The 23,034-nt window shown below is 35.7% G+C and overlaps 1 protein-coding gene and 1 pseudogene across 1 annotated transcript; both read left to right on the top strand.

Moving 5' to 3' along the window:
* The first annotated feature begins 513 nt into the window (after nucleotides 1-513).
* LOC129944992 (dual oxidase-like) lies at nucleotides 514-1,572 on the top strand (annotated as a pseudogene).
* Nucleotides 1,573-2,597: 1,025 nt separating this feature from the next.
* Nucleotides 2,598-20,701, top strand: LOC129944991 (atrial natriuretic peptide-converting enzyme-like). The gene is given in 6 exon segments (XM_056054650.1): nucleotides 2,598-2,661; nucleotides 18,157-18,367; nucleotides 18,423-19,255; nucleotides 19,324-19,528; nucleotides 19,590-19,860; nucleotides 19,922-20,701. Coding segments are annotated over 6 exon segments (2,364 nt in total).
* Nucleotides 20,702-23,034: the final 2,333 nt, after the last annotated feature.

The following is a 23,034-nucleotide window of genomic DNA, read 5'->3' as shown; positions in this document are numbered from 1 at the left end:
AATCTTACTTTCTTCAAAGTGACGTAAACATTTGCTTCACTGTTCGGTGAGATAAACCATGAGATCACCAGTGGACCAATTGCTTCGAAAGCCGTTGAAGGTCATTAAGAAGCTTTCGAACTTCAAGATATTTCTTTAGCTGGTAATTTATCAGCGTTTCTATGCCCTTGGAAAGAAGGGACGTAAGTACAAGTGGTCGGTAATTAGATGGTGAGGAAGATTCGCCTTTTTTGGGAATGGACTGGACAAATGCATTTTTCCAATATAGCGGGGATACCATCTGGACTAGCGGATTTATGTGTGTTTAGATCTCTAAGGACTCTTGCAACAGTACAAGTGCGAAAAAAGATTGGTCCCATAGAATCACTCAAGTACAGGCGGAGTAATAACACTCACTGGCAGCGTAGAATTGGCGGCGAACTACCTAGCAAAGAGATAAGCATTTTCTAACAAACTAACAAAAGGAGTGTCATTGACAACGAGCGTAGGTACCGAAGAAAAGGAAGAACAATCATGTATTTTACAAATGACCACCAAATTTTGGAGATTGCAAAAACCACAAGTCTCGAAGGCGATCAAGTCACCGAATTGATTGATAGAATGTTCCAAGATGTTGGACTTGAAAATAAGAATCACTTAACTTATCAAGACTTCAAAATCATGATGAAGGAATACCAGGGTTTTTTCGGGTCTATTGGGTTTGATTGCAAGGGAGCCAAGTGTGTCTTAGCCACTTCGACTAATGTGGTCAGACTGACATCATTCCATATCGAACTGATGCAAGATAAGCCTTGTCATTGGTTGCAAGAGAAAAGGGATTGCTATATAACGTCATTGTGTTTCTGGTACTCTTTGCTCTTATTGACCATGTCAAGAAATCTTATAACAAAGCTCAAGGAATTCCCAATGCAGCAACACATTCCCCTGGATTCTCACACTCAATTCCATAAGATCGCAGCTTGTATGGCTCTTTTCTCTTCAATTTCCCTGGGCCACATTGTAAATTTTTATCATATTTCCACACAATTACATGAGAATCTAAGATGTCTTATTTGAGAAGTGCACTTTGCCTCAGACTATTAGCCAGATATAACCTTCTGGCTCTTCCAAACTGTTACTGGTACCACTGGAGTAATGCTCTTCATCATCATGTGCATCATGATGCACTTCTGGGACATGCATTCCTTGTACGTTCTGCTTTATACATATATTGAGTTTGATTCGTGGTTTAGCACGATTGACTACACCTCCCAGATTTTGGATGTTCTTCCTTAGACCGGGGATTATTTATACTACATGGCTCTAAATGTCATGGAAACCGATCTTCTGACATCGGATGTGATCAAAATAAAGTTCTACCGCCTACCAAATCTAAAATATCTCTCCGCGCAGTGGGTTCGCTTATCTTGCAATGCCTTCCGACCAAATGAAATGCACACCTTCACACTCACTTTTGCTCCTAATTAGAACTCCTTCAGTTGTCACATAAAAGCTCAAGGCCCTTGTACATGGAAACTCTGAAACTTTGATCCCTGCAACTATAATGCCCAAGATCAATAGAAAATCCATTGATGTTCTGATGGATGTTGAGAAGAAAGATGTGAAGAATGTGAAGAATATGGAAATCCATATTTTCATAACACAGTTTTTCCATAAGTTCGATTTAACATTTTGCTGTATATCTTTGAGAATTACTTCCAACGTCTATCAAAGAAGTCAATATTCACAGGGTTGAAGGTAGCGAATCACTTTGGCAGTCCGGATATGTCAAGTTTAATTAAGTTTGTCCATAAGAAACACTCTTATGTTTCAAAAATAGAAGTCTTCTCATGTGGGCCAAGGCCCCTTACTAAAAGTTTGCAATATTCCAAATTTTTGAAAAGATCTCTAGCGTTTTTAGTTCGTAAGATATTTATTGTTAACCAAAAGTTTCACCTTTTTTTCAAACTGCAATTAAATTTTAAATTTATTAAAAATCTATATCTCTTCTGGTTCTTGAGCTATGGACGACGAAAAAAACGTCGCGAACGTACGTACACACGCAAGCACAGACATCTTTCTAAAAATATTTTATTTCGACTCTAGGGACCTTGAAACGTCGAGAAATGTAAAAATTTTCAATTTGACAAATCGGATCCATTACAATAACTTCATATGGAAAGTTAATAAGATGGCATAATTTAAGCTCGTTTTTGACCATCAAATTATGTTTCAAACAGTCCAATAAAAAATTTAATAAACATTTGTTTATAATAAAAATAGTTATCTTTCAAATCTTGTTGGTCAACATTACTTTTCTTCTCACATTATTTAAATTCTTAATTTTGTGTTTCATATTTTTATAATAATGTTTAACACTTTAATATAAATTGAAATATTTATTTATAAGTTTTGTGCATTAGCTTGACGTTGGTATTTAACGTGATTAAGTAAATAAATATATAATCTCTTTTGATGATTTTTCCATTGCATCAGACAATTTTCCGACAATTCTTTTGACGGCTTATATTTATATCCAATATGTCTTTGAATTATGGTTTATTTTTGGATACGTGGACATACTTATTGATTATTCCTCCGTAAATCCGGGTAAAAAAATGTTGTTGCCAAGTACAGACTTATGGAAAACTTCAATTGAACTCCAAATTTTTGAAGCAGGAGGTAATAACAAATTGTAGGTATCTTCAAATTCAAAATAGAATAAATATCTGAGCACCAGCATGGTTTTATGAGTGGAAAGTCGACACTGTCTCAATCATATTAAAGATCGACACCAATCTGCACTAATTTTTCAAAGGCTTTTATTCGCATTCAACATTATTGATAAAACAAAAACTTATTTTATTCTTGTTTTGTGATGTGTTAGTTAGATTAAAAATTATTTTTGTGAACAGAAAACAATACGTCAAAATTGGTGACAAGTATGTATATCTAAAGAAAAAGTGACTTTTTATAATGTCAAGTCTCGTCACTTTTTCAAGATGCTTTTTGTATGCTGATGGTCTTATGGTTTTCAGCTGAATAAAATCTTTATCAGGACCGAATAAGGTCCAAGCTCATTTAAATAAAAAGAATCTTTGAATGAATTCAGTTGAATAGAATCTTTTTTAGCAATAAAAATGCAGCATTGTGATTTATTTAAAAGTACAGAATCCTCTGCGTTTTGAATAGAGTCTTGATAACCACCCCTTAAAAGAAGGATATTGATATGATTTTTAACTCAAAAATAAGATTTACATTGATCATATTACTTCTAGAGCAAACTCGATGTTTGGTTTTATAGTTAAAAATTAAAAATATTTCGAGGATCCTTATACACTTGAAGATTATTGTGAGAACTTCGTCGCTACGATATTGTAGTTTTATATGGAAGCCTTACACGCAGTCAAGTATCAAAAAGAACTCAGAAAAGAAATCAATAAAGATTTACTTAGTTCGGTTATCTTATGATTTTTTAAGTGTTGTATGTTATAAAAGCAGATATTTTCTCATCGACCTAAGAACTTTCGTTTGGAGAAGTAAATTCAATTCTGTACTATTTGTCAATTTGTGATCAAGAAATTGTGGTATTAGTTATGCAAGGCACGTATTAATGCACAATGGCTTTAGAAAATATGATTATGCAATTCATTTTAATATGAACTGAACTAAAATTGAAAGACAAATAATATTCTTCTTCTTAATGCATTTATTTTAACTTAATAAATATATTTATTTAAAGTTACATGTGTTTAAAGTTAATTTTGAGGGTAGGTATTATAAAGCTTTGTAACCAAATAAACAAAACAAAGCAAACAATGAACTTGAAAAATAATTGAATTCCAGATCATAAAAAAAGGTATGAAGATTTAGATTACAGGGATCGTTTTGAACATTTTTTAATTCAAAGTAATCGTAGGTTTTACCCTCTAAGTGCCACATAGGGTTTATTTTTGTGTCTTAATCTCCTGTGTTTACATTTTTTGGATTAATAAGACATGAAACATAAGACATTATACTGCCTTTAATGAATATGTCTTATGGCTATATTCTCCAATTTGGCCATATCAATCATTTAAAAACACATTTTAACAACAGAAACCTAGCTACATATTTTTTTTGGTAAAAATACGCGGGGTGTATGCAAATGAGAAAATCTATATTCTTAATATTTTGTTAAAACTCGCTAATCTCTACGCTCATCTATTTATTATTAATTACAGAGAATTGAAAATTCAGAAATCTGATAGTCTTTAAATTGTTTATTTTAAACTTTAAATACAAATATCTCAATGCACACAAAAATGACACACAACAACATTCGAACAATTTTTCATAAACGTAACATTTTTGAAGTGGTTACTGGTAAAAAATTAACTGATTAATGTGTTCCCATACCCTCAAAAAGTACGCTATTTCATTTCACTTATTTCAATAAACTTTTTTCCAAACTCTACATTCATTCAGAACATACAATTTTATGAAATAATTATTTGGACCATACAAAAGTTATTTTTATTCACATAAAATAATTTTATTGGTACTTTGTACTACTTTAATTAATAGTTATCTTGAATTTTTTTTAAATCCAATTCTTGAAAGAGTTTTTCGATAAATGGTTTTATTTTGAATAGCCACTTTTGAACCTATCGCCACTTTTGATAGACATTGAACTTGTAAAAATTCACAAAAAAAAATTTCAAACAGTTTCCATACAAAAATGGGCCTCAATTAGTTTAAAAGCTCAGCTGAAACTGGTTGATCCATAGCAAAGTGGTATTTTAGATTATTGGGTTAAATTGCATACAAATGTTACGGAATTCCATCGACAAATCATCTTCAGTAAAAAAAAAATTACATCGGAGACTCATCAGCCGAAACATCATATTTAGGCCTGATATAACTGTTGCTTTGAATGAATGTCACTACTGAGGTAATATCAATGATTTTTGTTGTTGAAATTGGATAATACTGAAGTGGTTTGCGTATATTTTAAACTAGAATGCATAATTTCAGACACGAGAAACGAAATATGTTCAGTTCGGTTATTGTAATTGTCCGCTGAGGTCGTGTGATATAACACTCTTATCGATGCAAGTATCGTTTTATAGAATTCATAAGGTTATCGAGGACATGCAGCCAATGTGCATATTGGTATTTATGAAAAGAAATGGTGCTGCATTGCATTGGTGATATTTTAGCTTTTCAAAAAATTTACAAAAAACAGTAGACCATTTAGCTTTTATTTTGGTGCCCTACCTCTTACTTAAAACTCACTTAATATTTTCTTAATTTATCTACCAATTTTTATCATCAGGAAAACAGACAAAATTTCGTACAACTTTTCCTAACGCACTGAACTTAAAAGCGATTAAGAAAGTCAAAATTTTAATGTTTGGTGTCAAAATGAAGCTGATCAGTTGTAGATTTTACTTATTCAAAAAATAAAATTTTCGAATCCATAGAATATTTGAAGATTATTTTATGCAAATGTTGACCCTGACTGCGCCTCAAATGGTCCATCCGCTTAGTCCAATTTTCGCATACTCTTTCCAACATTTCGGCCGGTATCTCACCAATAAATGCTTCAATGTTGTCTTCCAATAAAGCGGGCTTGTCTATATAGACATAAGCTTTAATATAACCCCACAAAAAATAGTCAAAAGGTGTTAAATTGCACGATCTAGGCGGTCCCGAACTTGAAATAAAATGTTCACCGAACTCGCCTCTCAATAAGTCCATTGTTGTGCTGTGTGGCATATGACACCGTGTTGTTAAAATCACATGTCATGTAAGTCGAGCTCTTGCATTTTGGGTAAAAAAAGTTGGATATCATGTCACGGTAGCACTCACCATTCACAGTTATTTTACGATTCACATCATCTTTGAAGAAGTACGGTCCAACGATGCCACTAGCCTATAAACCGCACAAAACTGTGACTTTTTCTGGATGCATTGGTAGCTCTTGCAATGCTTCCGGCTGATATTCAGTCCAGAATCGACAATTCTGCTTATTTACGTACATATTGATCCAAAAATGAGCTTCGTCGCTGAACACATTTTTTCGGTAAAAAAACGGATCTTCGGCTAACTTTCCAAAAGCATATTCACCAAAAATTGTACATTGCAGTTGGTCATTCGGCTTTAGTTCAATTCGGCTTCACCAGCTGTATTTTGAAAGGCATCACACCTTAATCGTTCCGTAAAATTTGTCACGTTGTTGGGTAACAAAGGCCCAATTGCTGCGAACGGCTACGAATCGATAATTGATAGTCATCATTAATACTGGCCAATATAGCTGCGATATTTTCTTCAGTTCGCATTAGCCCGAATACCCACTTCAGTGGGTCGATTAACCTGACCATAATATCGAAGAAGCGCACGATAAACCTTCTTAACAGAGCACGCATTTTGATAATAAAATTTAAGATGAAATTATAGACCAAACTTAAGATGTTTGACAGTGAAAGAAAACACGAAACGTACGTATTCTGTTTAAATCAGTGTTGCCAAAAAGATTTTAGCTAAAAAATGACCCTTTATACCTGCAGCTTACACTAAACTTTCTCGTTTAATAAAACATAGTTGAAAGAATTTAATTATAACATTGTTTAAGTTTTCGTTTCAATTAAATTAAAAAAAAAAAAAACACCCGTCATAAGAGAGAATCCGTATCTTAATAAATTTTATTTCTTAAAGTATTTCGAATATACGTGAAGGGAAACTATAATGCTTGTATCTAAGTACAATACAAAAACTATTGTCCTAAAAAGTAATAGGCTCTAACTACATCTTCTAAAATAAAGCTGGTTTTCTACCAAAAAACTTTCGAAGCAATAAGGAAGTTTATTACCTAAAATACAAGTCAATTAATGACCCTTTTATGGGATTTTAATGGCAACATTAAGTTTTATCCGTTTATTCTTTCTTATAATTGTGAATTTCCATTACTTGCAAAACGAGCTTGTGATAAATTTAATTCATAATAAAATTAATTTTATTTTAAATCTGAAATTATTTTCAACAAATTCGATGCGAATTCATGCCAAATCTGTCATTGAAATGAATTCGACATAAAGATTTCATATTCATTTTTCAATTTGTCACCCATCTTTATAACCAATTAAATTTATTGGTCCACGAAGCTCTAAAAAAAAAAGATTTGTACATAAAAAACTTTTCTTTTTCTTTTTTTTTAATTTTTATTTCTAAGAAATATAATCAATTTCCTTTAATTTAAAAATTCAAATGCACTTCACTTCTTTTTATTTTAATGTAAATTAAAAAAAATAAAAGAAAATTCTTCTGTTATTTCAAAAAAAGAAAAAAAAGGAATTAACGAAAGGGGTTGGTTGATGATGGACACAAAAAAATCTCCAATTTATTCTGACAAACATTTTCTTTTAATGGACTTTTTCGATTATTTTTTTATTGGATGAGAAAAAGAAAGAATTTTCCTCCCCTTTTAGATTCTTTTTTTAATTTTTTTTTGCGTATTTCGTTGATGGGTTTTAATGTTCTTATACAGTAACCCTTTCGGTTCTCTTTTTTTTGTAATTAAAGGGGTTGTGATTTGCTATTGTACAAGTAAATAAATTAAAAGTATGTACACGTCTTACAATGATTTTTGTTATATATACATAATATAGAAAATAGATATGTACAGTATAGATTTTATATAATAAAAAACGAGTGACAAAAGAAATTAAAATTGACGTACTGAAAAAACTTTAGCTATATTCAATTTTGTAAATTTTCAAGAATTCATTATAGGCTTGGGGCTATTTGGAGGCTCATTATACAAATAACAAGACTGGAGAAAAAAAACTAATTTTTCAAATTGAAGCTTTTAAATGTCTTTGTAAGATCATTAAACGGGATTAAAAGTAACATAGAGTACTCTTCTATTTATCCATAAATCTTAAATTTAAGAACGAATATTAATTGAGTCCTTAGTTCAATCTTGTTTCTAATTTATTTAAGTTCAAATGCTCAACTCATGTTTAAGTTCAATGTTAACCAAGTGCTACTTGATATAACACAATACTTATAGTAACACAATTTTGAATCTAAGGTGAAAATTTGACATTAGCAACACTTTTTATAATCTCCACATCTGGCAAAATTGGGCTCAAATCGAACACGGTTTTTTTCTGTTAATGAAATTTCACTTTACCAATGATGGCCTTAATTCAAATCCGACTTCAAAATTAATGTTTGAAGTCAGGGTTTTGAGATAATACTTTTTTAAAATACAAAAAAAACACGTACATACATATATAACGCTTTTTGAGGCTATCTAAATATATGAAGTAGCTTTTTTCAGTATTTCGGTATTTTCAGTATTTATTTATTTTCTTGATTAGCTTACACTTCAAGTGTAGCTTGTAAAATGTACAGTAGCTACAGTTTCAGTAAAATCCGTGATGGTTTTCCGAATCTATAATCATTTTCTTCAATATTTTATCTTAAATGATATTCAAAAAATCTTATTATTACCAAAATCTGAAAGAAATGCTAAGCCATTTATGCTAAAATGGTTTTCAACAGAAACGGGCAAATGCAAGTTTTTTGCTTTTATATGTAGGAAGTCATCCAAATTAAACAGTTAGACAATACCTTGCTGGACAACAGTGTTCTAAAATAATTTTATAACTAAAGTTGTCATTTTAAAAATTATTACATTTTGTTAGCCTCATTTACAAAACATTAAAGAACATTTTTAATCGGTGAGTAAAAACCCATCTAAGTATGTCACAAAAGTTCCCCCCTGTATGAACCTACATATGAATAAAATAAGCAAAATTTGGTGGTATTATTTTAAAAAAAAGTGTCTAACAGATTACAACACATTTTACCAAATAACAAAGTTACAAAAATAAACAGAATGTATCTTAGACACGCACTTATTGTGCGTTGTTTTTAAACCTTCGCATCGCTATGCGTGTGCCTATTTAAAACTCTAAATATTCTAACCTAACTTAGAAAAATGCTTTTAAATCAACTTTTAACTTCAAACTTTGAAGCATACTCGGATAAATTTTCTAAGCAAGAAAGCTTTTCAAAATCATGCTACTATGCTTAAACTTTAACTGAAAGACAAAAAAACGACAGAAGTTATTATTAAACCCTCAGAAAATAAAACGAAACAAATAAGTTGTTAAGGTTTCTTGTAGGTGCGTTCAAGGCTCTAGTACTCATGTATAATGTGACTTAAGAAAAAGTCTATAAACTCCACATTTTTGAAAGAGCCTGTTTTTATGGCATACACCTCTATACCAGAGCCAACGGATCTGACTTCTATGTTTAGCAAAAGACAGGGAGTTGATGACTCAGTAAATAAGGGGGATTAGTGCAAGCTTTTCTGGCTTGTATATTGAAGAACAAGTACAATGGTCTATAGATAAAATCAATACAACTTTACATTAATTTAAATCATAAGTGCGTACTTCATTAACAATTATATTGGTGACACTAACGCCTCCGTCATTAGGAAATATTGCTCCAATCCTTCGATATAAACTTGGGTAAACTGAGGTTCCAATAAAGCATACAACACACCTGAATCGGTAAAGGCTTATCTTTGGTACGAACTGTTTCATATATTCGTTTTCTCAAGTCGTAAATCAATGCCAACAAATCGCTTTCATTCAAATTAAGCAGGAATTATTTATATATGTAATTAATACTTTAGATCTTTAATCATGTTTTATTTTCAAACACTCGCACCTGTTAAAAATCAGACCCTTACCAAAATCAAGACATTCATTTGAATTGGGAATTGCATTTTTGACACCAAAAAACCTTCTGGATATACTCGTAGATGTCTTTTCTTTTGAAACCGAACAATGGAAAATTGTCAATTTTCTAATTGTTCAGTTTTGATTGCACATTTAAATTTGAACTGTGTTCTGTTTCGCACAAATGTCGAATTCAAGAAAGCTCCAAATGAGGTCCTTCATAGAAGGACAGGCCAGGAACCTAGACTCTATAATACGAAGGCGTAAGTGGCAATGGATTGGACATACGCTTCGAAAAAGTAACGACTGCATTGCAAGAAGGAAGAAGAGCTGGATGACCGAGAAGCACATAGCGCAGGAAATTCGAGGCGGAATCGGCGTCACTAGACAAAAGTTGGAGGGAGCTGAAACACATCTCCGGAAACCATACACGGTTGTGCGTAGGCGTAGTAGAGGCCCTATGCCCCTTGAGAGGTTCCCAACAGACCTAAAAGGTCTGAGGAGCTGAGTAAGTAAGTAAGTTCTGAACGGTAAAAAAATAACGATAAGATTTGACATCTAAAAGAGCCATTCTTTCGATTTTAATAAATGCGCAGAAATACACGGTTATCCATTTTGCGGTTTCAAAAGAAACGTAAAAAAAGGCTGGGATGCGACCCACACTGATAACTTTCCATCCGTCTGCCGATTTGTCTTGCTTAAAAGTTTGTCTGTATGTACTCGTATCAATTTTTACCAAATTTGCGTACTAATTTTTGTAGATTTTATTTTTTATGATAAAACGGACTTTTGGATTTTTATATAAAAATGACTGAATATCGAAAACAATATTTTCTGTAAAATAAAATAAGTTTGAAGCCAATATTTTATTGTTTTGAAAAGATATTTGAGTCGAAAATCAATTTTTACCAACTTTTGTTAAATTTTTTTTTAGGTATTTAATTTTTTGTACAAAAACTATCAATTCGATTTTTTTCAAAATTTTACTAAATGTTGACAACAATATTTTTTGAAAGATAAAAGTAAATTAAAGCCAATATCTCAAATTTTTGAAAAGATATTTGAGTCGAAAATAAATTTTTACCAACTTTTATTATTTTTTTTTTATTTTTATTTTTTTTAAGAAAACTGTCAATTCGATTTTTCTCAACATCTTTCAGAATGCTTAAAACAACATTTCTTATAAGATAAAATAGATTTGAAGTCTAACTTTCAAGTTTTTGAAAAGATATTTGAATCCATATTCAATTTTTACCAACTTTTGTTAATTTTTGTTCGGTTTTTAATTTTTTATAAAAAACTGTCAATTCGATTTTGTTAAAAATTTTACTGAATGTTGACAACAATATTTTTTGAAAGATAAAAGTAAATTTAAGCCAATATCTCAAAGTTTTGAAAAGATATTTGAGTCGAAAATCAATGTTTACCAACTTTTATTCATTTTTTTTTTATTTTTATTTTTTGTAAGAAAACTATCTGTTCGATTTTTCTCAAAATTTTACTGATTGTTGAAAACAATATTTCTTATAAGATAAAATAAGCTTGAAGCCCAAATTTCAAGTTTTTGAAAAGATATTTAAATCGATATTTAATTTTTACGAACTTTGAGTAATGTTTTTTTTAGATTTTTATTTTTTATAAAAAAAACTGTCAATTCGATTTTTCTCAAAATTTTATCAGATTTCAAAAACATAATTCTCCGCTGCTCAAAATTATTTTGGAGATGAAATCATATGTTAGTCGTTAAATTTAGGAGGTGATACATTTTTTTTTTCAGTTTTTTTGATTTAGAAAAAAAACCGTTAGATAGATGTTTTTCAAAAAATATATTTCTTTGAGATCACGTTACAGTTTATTATATAAAATTTAATTCAAGTCTCTAGCGTTATTGGTTCGTAAGATATTTAGGGTTAACCAAAATGTTCACATTTTTTTTAAACTGCTATGGTAAAAAAAAACACCCACGCAATTTTCTTGAGAGCCCTTTCTGCATCTTTCTGCCTTATTATCTGTATCAAAAAAATCAAATGGGGTGGCGCAACAGTCCGTTGTGAACCAGGGCCTAGTGACTTACAACTCTCAACCATTCCTGTGTGCGAGTACTGTTGTCAGGAATGGAAGGGACCTACAATTTAAGGCCGAATCCGAACGGCTAGTTTGAGAAAGCACTTTTTCATGACAAGAATTACTCTTGAAGGAATTGTCAATTCCTCGCAAGAGGCAGTACCCGCGAAAATTATTTTTTTAAATTATGGTGGCACAGGCAGGGATTGAACTCAAGACCTCTTGCATGACAGTCCAACGCACTTTTTTTTTTTTTTTTTTTTTAAATTCATTTTTATTAATTAATTCTTAAACCTATCTTAAAGCTAGACAAAAATTCATAAAACTAGCCTAATTATCCATAACTTACAACTAACTTAATGGTCCCATACGGACACTCTAAGTTAAACTATAACACTTAAAACTAATGCCTTTCGGCCCTAAGATCTATTTTACTTCATTTTAATTTTATTTATTTTGTATTTATTAGAAAATTATGAGAAAAAACTAATATCAAGGTCCTTTTTTATTTTTACTTAAAAAACTACTTAAAATTAGGTCCTTAAATAAAACTTAAAGCTAACTTAAAGCTAACTTAAACTACCTATTCTACCTATAAACTACTTAAAACTAGAACAACCACAGCAGCAAATCTAACGTGTTTTGTTTTTATATTTTACTGTCCTTTTTGTTGTTTTTTTTGTTTTCTTTGATTTTTTATTGTTTTTTTTTTTTTTTTTTTTTTTTAATTTTTTTTTTTTTTTTTTGTTTTTTTTTTCTTTTTTTTTAATTTTTTAAATTTTTTTTTTTTTTTGTGCCACCATGCCTATTCTACTTAAAACTAAACCCTAAACTATAAAACAAGTATGTAAGCCGGCCAAGGCTTAAACCCCATCCCGACCTACCCATTATCAAGTGCCGATTGAAGCCACCAAAACTGGTTCTCCTGCTTCACCCTATCAGTTCGGTCCCGTTCGGACACAGCCCTACTGAACCGAAGGAGCTCTGCTCCGCCTTGTGCCATGACGTCCCGACTGTACAGGAGTCGCCTATCCACGGTTCTTCGTCTGACGTGGTAGATTAACGGAACTGCCAATCTATCCTGTATCAGACCGCATTTGTCTAAAAAGAGGAATGCCTCTGGTGGAATGAACCCGCTCAAGCGTGCACTCTCAAAATACTCGTCGTTCGGATAAAACGCCCCGAAAATTAAATTGTTGGTCGAAGACATAGCTCTTGCAATGTGACCTCGAACGAGTTTTATCACGAAATTGTCAATTCTGTTGATTCGAGCCCCGTTGTATAGGACCTCGTTGGAATAGTAATGTACATAAGAAGATTCGGCTGTTCGATATAAGCCGGTACAGCGTCGTAAACACTGCCGCTCAAACACCCGGAACTTCTCCATCTGGGAAGGGGCAACGTTGAACCACACAGGACAACCATACACGATCATTGGCCGTATGAGGGCCATGTAGCAAATTACCTTCACTCTGGGGTCAAGCCGACTGCTAAAAAACAGCAGTTTCGTCAGAGCGAAGGCTCCTCTGGCCCTGGTCAGAGCAGCATTTATATGTCTGTCGAAATATAAATACTGATCTAACCAGATACCGAGGTACTTCACTACACTTCTGCTCGCCAATGGCTGCCCGTGAAGATCAACGATGACCATCTTGCGCCAATTCTTACACGTATCCCTCGTGGCCCCAGCCAACGGAGTCCGGAACAGAATTGTCTCTGACTTCTGGACATTTATTTTCAGTTTCCAGTCGTCGCAATATCGCTGAATCTTGTCGAAATCACGCTGCAAGAGAATTCTAATAACCTCAACCTTTCGGGCCGTTCTGTACGCAATTAGATCGTCGGCGTACGCAATTGCCTTTGTAAGACTACCTATCAGATCGCTGGTGTAAATGCTGAAGAGAATCGGCGAATTCAACGCTCCCTGTTGAAGACCATTTTTAATTGAGAATGTTGTGGTAGAAGTTACATTGCCACTTTTGACAACAAACTTTCTACCGTTAAGCATATCATAAAGTATATACAACAATGGCTTGCTAATGCCAAACCTGCTCAGTTTTAGGTAAAGACCCTCTAACCATACGGTGTCAAAGGCCTTTTCCAAATCAACCAGGACAGCACCTGTGCATTGTTGTTTTGATTTATTCCATTGGATATCAGAAACGAGTTTAGACGCAGCATGAATTGTGTCATGACCCGCCTTGAACCCGAACTGTTTATCCGGAATAATTTTGTTGTCCGCAGCCCACTTAGTCAGAGTCCTATTAATGATCTTTTCGAAAACTTTGCTGATGCTCGGAAGAAGACTTATCGACCGAAGATTTGACGGGTTGGAGTTGTCCTTTCCCTTTTTCGGGAGAGGATGAACCACAGCGGTCTTCCAATGCACTGGATAATATGCATTATTCAGTGCATTGTTGAAGAGTGTGGTGTAAATGTCAATTGCTTCCGTCGGTAAATGTCTTAGCACAACGTTGGATATAGCATCGATACCTGCTGACTTTTTGTTTTTTATTGAGTTGAAGATGAGCTGAAGCTCAACCTTCGTCACTAACAAGGGACTTGGTCCCGTTTGCTCGGCGATTATGGCATTTGCCAAGGAATCGTCATTGAACCGCATGAAACCGCGGTTCTCAGATCGCCAATGTGTGATATCATTACGGAGGTAAAAGTGATTAAGTAGGGCTCTGTTTTCCAGGTCGTGGTTGGGGCGAATGCTTACATTCACCTTGTACACTTGCTGGAAGGCAGCTCCCACCGCCTCCACTTTTTCCTTCGGATCTTCAATTATGTAAAAGTCATCGTCAAAGATGGCTTCCTCTGGATCTATTTGCGCAGTCATGAGTACGTCTCTGTTCTCTTCAGTTCTTTGGAGTTTAAGACACGGAAGGTCATTATCGTTTTTCTTCCTGAATATCTTGTTGATTTTGGGGAACATACTAGGGTCACTCGAATTAACTGACCGGATCTTGCGGTCCCAGTACTTGTTAATTGATAACCTGTAGTTCTCCTTAATCAACAGATTGACATTTTTTATTGACGATTTCAGTGTCCTAACCTCCAAGTCGCGTGGGTCTGTAAGTCGTCTGTACAAGTTTTTGAGTCTTGTCAGTAAGCCACTCTTGTGCCTACGTAGTGCGTCAATTGTCGCGTTTCTGTAAGCGTCCATTTGGTCCCGTTCTTTGTACTTTGGGATTGTCCGTTCCATCGTTCGTTTTATTGTTTCGTCCATCTGTTGTAAGTGTTGGTCAATTTCTGTATTTGTCAGGTTTCTGTTGTTTGGTGGGGCTATGTCACTCGAACGAAGTTCTCTCGCTAGGGCATTGGTGAAACGAGGCCAACGCATCTTACTGTAATTGTAAGAATGCGTTGGAACGTATTCCTCCAACTCCACGCGTTCGTTCGGAATCTGCATTACAGCAGCCAGTCCGCAGTGATCACTGTCGTACTCGACTGTCTGTAAGCAGTTTCGCGGGTGATTACCCACTTTGTCTGTAACTGTCAGTCTGGTGTCGTACAGCAAAAGGTCCAGAAAGGAGCCGCTTCTTGGATACGATGGCCTTTCAGTAGCCAGCAGGTCGACGCCATATTCAACGCTGTAAAGATTCATCAAATTAATAAGATGATTACCTCTGGGATTACTATGTTGATTTCCCCAATCTTCATGTTTTGCGTTCAAATCACCGGCCAAGATGAAATAGTTTTCTTCCAAGCTCAGTTTAAGTTCCCTAAAAAGAATCTCGAGTTCTGATGCAAAGTAAGTGACCTGCGGAGCTCCAGCCGCATAAGCCGCAATCATATACATCCGCTTTCCTTGAGAGAGAGAGATGCATACAACGCAAACTTCTAGCGTCTTGAGCTTTCGCAATTCATTGTTGTATATGACTTTATAATTAATGCCTTTTCGTATAAAGAGAGCGACACCGCCCCCTTGAGTGGAGTCGGGCCGGTCTCTTCTTACGATATTGTAATTTTTATGAGTCAATTTGTGTTTGTGGTTTAGCTTAGTTTCGCTAGCCATAAACACATCGGGACTGTAGTCTTTCAACAATTGGAACATATTGGCTCTTCGTTCAATCCTAATCAGTGAATTTACATTCACAGCTAGGACTTTTAGGCGCGTCTCCGGCAGCGCGCCCATTATGGTCTAAATTGCGCCAGGCCAGGCAACAAAGAGTAGAGATGATCTACCCTTTTGCCTTGCTCCTTTATCCGACTTTGCAGTCCTGTTAGTTGACCTTGAATGCTCAACAACAAGGCTACAATGTCAGGCTGCACCTCTGGTGCCTTAGGCACAGGGGCCTTTGGGGCAACCGTTGGTGGAGCCTGTCTCGTGTTTCCACTCCCTGACACCATTTGGGCGTAAGAGAATTTGGGATTCACGAAGTTTTGTGTTGGAGCCTGTCGAACTGTTCGACTTCTTTCGGCTTTTTGACTGGCCTGTTTTTGTTTAATTTCTTGGACCTTAGGGCAACCCCTATAACTAGCCGGGTGCCCTTGGTTTCCGCAAAGGACACACTTGAGCAGGGTCAAATCCTCAACCCGCTCATTCCCCAGCTTGCACTCTCCTTCTTTGTGGGTTTCTCCGCACCTCACACAACGCAACTGCATATTGCAGTTGGCATTGGCATGGCCAAACCTCTGGCACTTCGTACATTGTAGAATGTCGTCGTGCCTTTTTAATGTCTCCCAGCGTACAGCTTGATTGTCGAGAGATTCGATTCTCTCGACACTACTAAAACTGCTTTGGGGCGATAATGTTACGAGGAACATTGGCAGCCTATAACCCCCTCGCCTGGACTTCACCGTAGTGAAAGGCTTGACCCCGATAAAATCGAGATCGTCACTGGCTTTTTGGCGGAGCTCAGCTAAGAGCTCCTCCGGTTCCGTGCAGGAACTTATGCCCTTCAGAAGGACCGTCTTAAACTTTTCACTTTTGGGTGTGTAGCTGAAGAACTCAGCTGTGGCCTCTTTAAGCAATTCTTTAACTAGCTTGTATTCGGCCAGTGAGAAGCACTGGACCGAATAGCTCTTTTCTTTTTCATTCAAAATTTTTATAAGAAATTTGCCCTTAGTGGCCGACTTACATACCTGTTTTATGTCCTGTATGTCAACCCGGTAGGTCCTAATAGGTGGCACCTTCTCCTTCTTGGGCTGTGGTTGTTTCTGGTGTTGCTGCTGTTTCTGTTGTTGCTGCTGCTGTTTCTGCTGCTGCTGTTTCTGCTGCTGCTGTTGTTGCTGCTGCTGTTGTTGCTGCTGCTGTTGTTGCTGCTGCATTGCTTTGCTTGATGTCGATGGGCCCTCAACATCCGGGCCTGTCACTGCTGATGGCGGTTTTTTCTTTTGCTCCGCTCCTGTGTTTTTATTAGCGGGCTTGGGTTGTGATTGTTTTTGCTGCTGTGGTTGTTGTTGCTGTTGTTTCTGCTGCAGTTGTTTTTGCTGCTGTTGTTTTTGTTGCCGTTGAGCTGCCTCTTGTTGTCGGCGTGCCTCTTGTTTTACCTTCAGCTGCGTGAGGAGGGGCTCCATTTCCTCCTTGAGCTTTCTGAGGTTTTCCTCAAATTGGCTGATGGTTGCTTGTTTGGCTTGCAGGGCCTTTACAAGTCTTGTCTCATCTTGGAGGTCCGCCTCTACCTCCAAAGCCTTCGTTGTCGGCGGGACTGTCTCTGGCTCCGATATGATTAAATCCATATTCGGAGACCTGAAAAGCCCCTCCCCACCTTCGGATACATATTCTGTCTTCTCAGACTCGGCGTAGTCTGAGAATTCACTTTCAGTTGTGATTCCTTCTTTAGTCTTCTCCATTTTTTTTCTCATATCACGCCGCTTAGCTGAGTTGGTTCTTTCAACTTTATTGGGACTGTGTTTTTTTAGCTTCCTCTTCTTATTAGAAGTTGCTTCCATCCACTGGTCAGATACCTGACCAGATGTTGTTGCTGTTATTATTGGTACCGCTGATGGCACCACCGTAACATCACCTGATGTGTTGGCAGAGGTATCTTTCGATACCCCTGCTTTTCTCTCCCTCTCCATCAGCTTTTCTTCCCAATCAATGAAGTCGACAATTTCTCGATTGTGGAAAAAAGCAAGAATGTTTTTCGTGCACTCCGCACGGGATTCGAACCCACGACCTCTGGATCCGTCTTCGGACGCCACCTCCACTAGGCTACCGATTACTTATATAAAATAGTGGCACAATGCCAACTTAGCCACTGCTCAAACACTTTTAAATTTAAATTGCAAATAAAAATAAAATTGATTTACACTTCTTCACTCGCTGGAAGTCAAAGAACGACTGTAGTCCAACGCACTAACCATCATGCTACGGGTACTACTATCTATTTGAAATAATGACTTAAACCTTTAATTCTTACAGATACCTATTTTAGACCAGAACCTTTACCGGATCGAACGTTTCGTGGAAAGTTTCGGGTGGTGGATGACAAATGGTCGATGGATTTAGCGGATCAAACATCAATAAGGTTTCAACACAAGTCAAGAGATTATAGGGAAAGGATAAATCTACTTTTGAGGAGGTCCGACTTAAGAGAGCCTTTTGAGGGAACTGAGATTTTGGCACTCGATGGGTAAGTTACAAATCAATCGCTATGATTTTTGGTATTTCTTATGGTTTGTTCATAGAACTGATGACACCAATGACATCCTCGTCCACTTCAATGTAATCTTTGATCCCTACATCGGACTGGTTTCAACTGCTGATCTTCTAGCCATTTTCACAGAAGAGATTACAGCTCAAAACCGAAGGTACTTCGCCAATATGACTGTTGATCCGGAGAGTTTGACAATTAAAGAGGTAACTGGCCTAATTGAAGAACCAATTATGTCATCATCACCACTGGAAAAAGACGATGAGGTTCCGATTTTGGTAACGACCACTCCTAGGCCACCAAGATATTGTGAACCTCTCAAGCTTAACTACTGTCGGTCGATTGGCTACAATTCTACCACTTACCCAAATCTCTTAGGCCACACTTCCATTGCAGAAGTGGAAGCCGATGTGATCGCCTTTCGTGAAATGGTCGATGCTGAATGTTTTCGAGAGGCTTTTGATTTTGTCTGTCGACTTCTGCAGCCACCTTGCGAGTCGCATGGCTTACTAGAACCAACACCTGGAGTGATCTGTCGTGAATATTGTCAGATTTTCATGAAGGGCTGTGGAAATCGGTTGTTGCACAGATTTAAGAAATTTTTCGATTGCGAGACGTTCCCTGAATCAACTGGACTGCAATCTTGTCACCACAAACCCCGATGCTCTGAAGATCTGCAGAGTAATGCTTTATCTCCACGATTATGCGATGGAATCGGTGATTGTCCAGACCTTTCAGATGAACGGTCGTGTTCGTTTTGCCCAGCAAATTCCTTGTATTGTGGTCGTGGAAGAGCTTGTATATCGAAGAAGGCTCGATGTGACGGAAAAGTTGACTGCCCCGATGGTTCCGACGAAAAAGACTGCCGTAAGAAATCTCTTATGGGTATCAGCTAGCGTTTATTTAAATCTTTGGTTTTATTTGTTCCATTTTAGTATCAATTGCCCCACTGGCATCTGCTTTAATTCATCCAGAACCGTTGGTGCCTTTTCAACCAAGATTTCATTCGGAAGGATTTGCAGTCTTTTCAGAGAAAGGAATTGTGGGAAAACTTTGTGCTGAAGGTCTGGACGGTAGTGAAAAAGACACAGTGAGACAAACTGTTGCTGAATCCCTGTGCAAGTCCCTGGGTTATTATGAGTGAGTATTTCTGTAGAAAATCAAATCCAATAACCCAGACCTAATATTTTTTGTCTTATAGATCGGTTCAGCTGTTTGAAATCCGCAACGACACAGAAAGTCTCAAGGATTATGTTCGAGTTCTTGATCCACATGCTCCAGAGATCTCCTTTATCCGAACAACATGCCAAAACAAGAGAGTACTCTATGTTGGTTGTGGAGAATTGCAGTGTGGGGTTCAGTCAGTGCTGTCGCCAAAACATACATCTCTACCAAAAATGTCTTCTCCGGGAGATTGGCCATGGCTTGTAGCGCTGTATAGAGAAGATACACATGTTTGTGATGGAACTTTGGTGAGAATTTTTCTATTGAAAGCCTTAAAATTTAAGAATATTACTAACTAATTGACTTCAGGTTTCACGTGATTGGGTTCTCAGAACGGAATCCTGTTTCCAGGGGCAACCTCGAGCAACCTGAATGGCAATATTTGGTTCGGTGCGATTAAATGCTCCTTGGACACAACGTCGACGTGTTATAGGTTTGATTAAGAGTCCTGTTGAAGGTTCCACTGCAGCTCTTATACGCCTCGAGACCCCAGTGATATTCTCTGACTTCGTTCGACCGGTTTGCCTGCCCGATGAGTTGGATAAGAAACTGCGTCCAGATTACCAAAGAAGAACTTTAATTCCAAAAGCCGAGAAGCTAGAGGGTGACCGTCATCAGCTACGTGATACATCCGCCAAAGTACAGATATCAGAACGAGAAACACAACAGTTCTTCGTCGCTCCATCGCTTGAAAAACCTTCCCTTAGTACTGATTCAAGTGATATTGATAGTTCAGAAACCTCCATCAGCAGCTCAGGACTGCGGCGGCGACGAGCAGTTGAACCAATTCCGTCATTTGAATCATATCCACTGCCAGACAGTGTACCTCAAATGCAGTATTACTCTCAGAAGGCGCGTTCTTTGGGTCAACAGAAGTTGCCTGTAACCTATGTAACAACAGTGCGATCTGCTGAGCAGACACAATGGACTAATTGCAATACGTTGGGCTGGTCAAGACAGCGGGACCATTTACAGAGAGTATAATTGAAAATTGGTGATATGTCCGCATGCGAGAATGTCTCGATTGCGACCGTGAATAGCATGTGTACGGAAGCTACATTCCAGAAGCACGATTGTACGGTGAGTTAATTATTTTGTTGATACTATCTTTTGGTGCACTCATTGAATTTAAACTAGAAAACCCATAACCTAATTGTCAACGTTTCATATCAGCGGTTATTTTTTATTATTATTTTTTATTGCGTCTTCCTAAACGATACTTATTATCTGTATAACAAAATTTATTTGAAGTCGATATCTCTTTTGGTTCTTGAGCTATGGACGACGAAAAAAACGTCGCGAACGTACGGACGTACGAACGTACGTACACACGCACGCACAGACATCTTTCTAAAAATCTTTTATTTCGACTCTAGGGACCTTAAAACGTCGAGAAATGTCAAAATGTTCAATTTGACAAATCGGACCCATTACAATAACTTCCTATGGGAAGTTAATAATAAACTCCCGAAAATTGAGTTAAAAAAAACAACGTCACAAAAACCACACAATTCTTAATATCAGATTTTTTCTCATATTCTGCATTTTTGATTTTTTGAACCGTTTTTCGCATTAATACAAATGGCAATAAAAAAGAAATATAACAACAAAAATCCTATAAACTATTGCGTTTTAGCTCTTGGAATGATTTCATATGAAGGGAGTCGTCCAAATTAAATAGTGTAACTATACCTTGATTTACAACAGTGTTCTTAAATAATTTAAAAACTAAAGTTATCACTTTAGCTCTTGAAATGTGTTAATTTAAGGTTAATAAACACACCATGTTATTTAAATTTTGTTAACCTCCTTTACAAAACAAAAGAACATTTTTAAGCGGTGAGTAAAAACTCCTCTATGTTAAGTGTGTGAACCCCATCCCCTGATTAAAAGTCTGGATCAGCCCTTGAAAAAAAGTTGACTGAAAATAAAAAAGAAACTTTCTTTTACTTTACTTGTGTCAAAATATCAGCTGTACATATTTTTATTTTTCAATTTAACCAAATGGTGAACTTTTGTACTTTTAGGATTTATTAACTTATTGCAAAGTTTTAATATAATTTTTTTTAAAAAAGATTACTTGTCAAATTGTAAAAGAGATTAATACAATTTCAATATCATACAAAATAATAGATTTCCAGCTTGTAGAGGAGTTTTGTTTTTGTATTTTCTGTAATTTTCCGAGTTTGAAATTTATGACACTTCAAAAAATAACTAGTTGCTTTATTGGTCTTTATTTACCTTCAAAGGATGAAGTCGACTGTTAATGAAGTCACTATACTTTCATATGAGAGGAAATGATACCTAGCAGCATATACAAAAATATATTATTCTGCTCTATGATTAATCACTTTCTCAATAAAACACGCCTAATTAAATTAAAGATCAAAATTCCGCCCATATTATTAAAACCTATAAACAACCCAGATCAAAACGAGGCACTGTACTAGATATTTTAATTTCTTCATAGTTCAATCAGGTTTTAAATAAATATGTACTGTACATAATTATGTGTTTTTTTTTTTTGAAAATGTTACAAATAAACGATAACAACTGTGTTATGTTTTATTATCCCACATCACTTAACAAAAAGTCATTATTGTGTGACCTTTCGGGCAGCGACCTTTTTTATTGATAACCCTTCTCTCAAGAAAAGGTGATTTCGTCGTGCGAATCTGATGACCTCTACTTTATATAAAAGGCACACGAACACCAAGGGTAAAGGTTACTTCAATTTTAAATTTGTTTTATAGGCTAGCCGTTAAATCCTCCAATGGTCAAACAGGGTCAACAAGGTCTTTACTTGATACACATTTTTTTTTCTTACAAACGATTGTTAAAATTGTAACAGACAAGACATATTTAAAGAAAAGACGAAATACATAAAAAGAAAAACAAGTTCTTCCGCACTGACCACATATTCTATATAGTAACACCCTTAGAAGATCTTAAAGAAGAAAGTACCCGAGATTTTTTTTTTGTTTTGTTCTTGTTCTCAATTTCATATAAAATCACTCGTTTCCTTGAACGGGTGAGTTATGGGTTATGGTGTGGAGGATATCTACTTTTGTGCGCGCAAAGGGTGAGAAAACACACCCTTCTTATAATAAAGACGATATTATTTCGATAAGCAGTAAACTATCCCAAAGGGATTACGTCTTCAATTTAACATTATGAACACATTTTTTGACCCCGTTTGCTGACCATTAAGAAAAATTTCAATAGAGGTTAAAGGTAAGTACAACACATATACTACTGTAAAGGTTGGTAGACATATCAGTCATTTTTGAAATTGTTTTAAACTTGAAAATTTATGTATCATTTGATTTAAAATTTATTTATTGCGATTTGCATAAAATGCACACATGTACAATTGTTCATTTTTATTCCAATACTAGTTTTTGACAAGTTCAACAAGTATA

This window comes from Eupeodes corollae, chromosome 2, assembly GCF_945859685.1.
Source record: "Eupeodes corollae chromosome 2, idEupCoro1.1, whole genome shotgun sequence".
NCBI classification, from domain to species: domain Eukaryota; kingdom Metazoa; phylum Arthropoda; class Insecta; order Diptera; family Syrphidae; genus Eupeodes; species Eupeodes corollae.
This window is presented reverse-complemented; position numbering and strand designations above follow the sequence as displayed.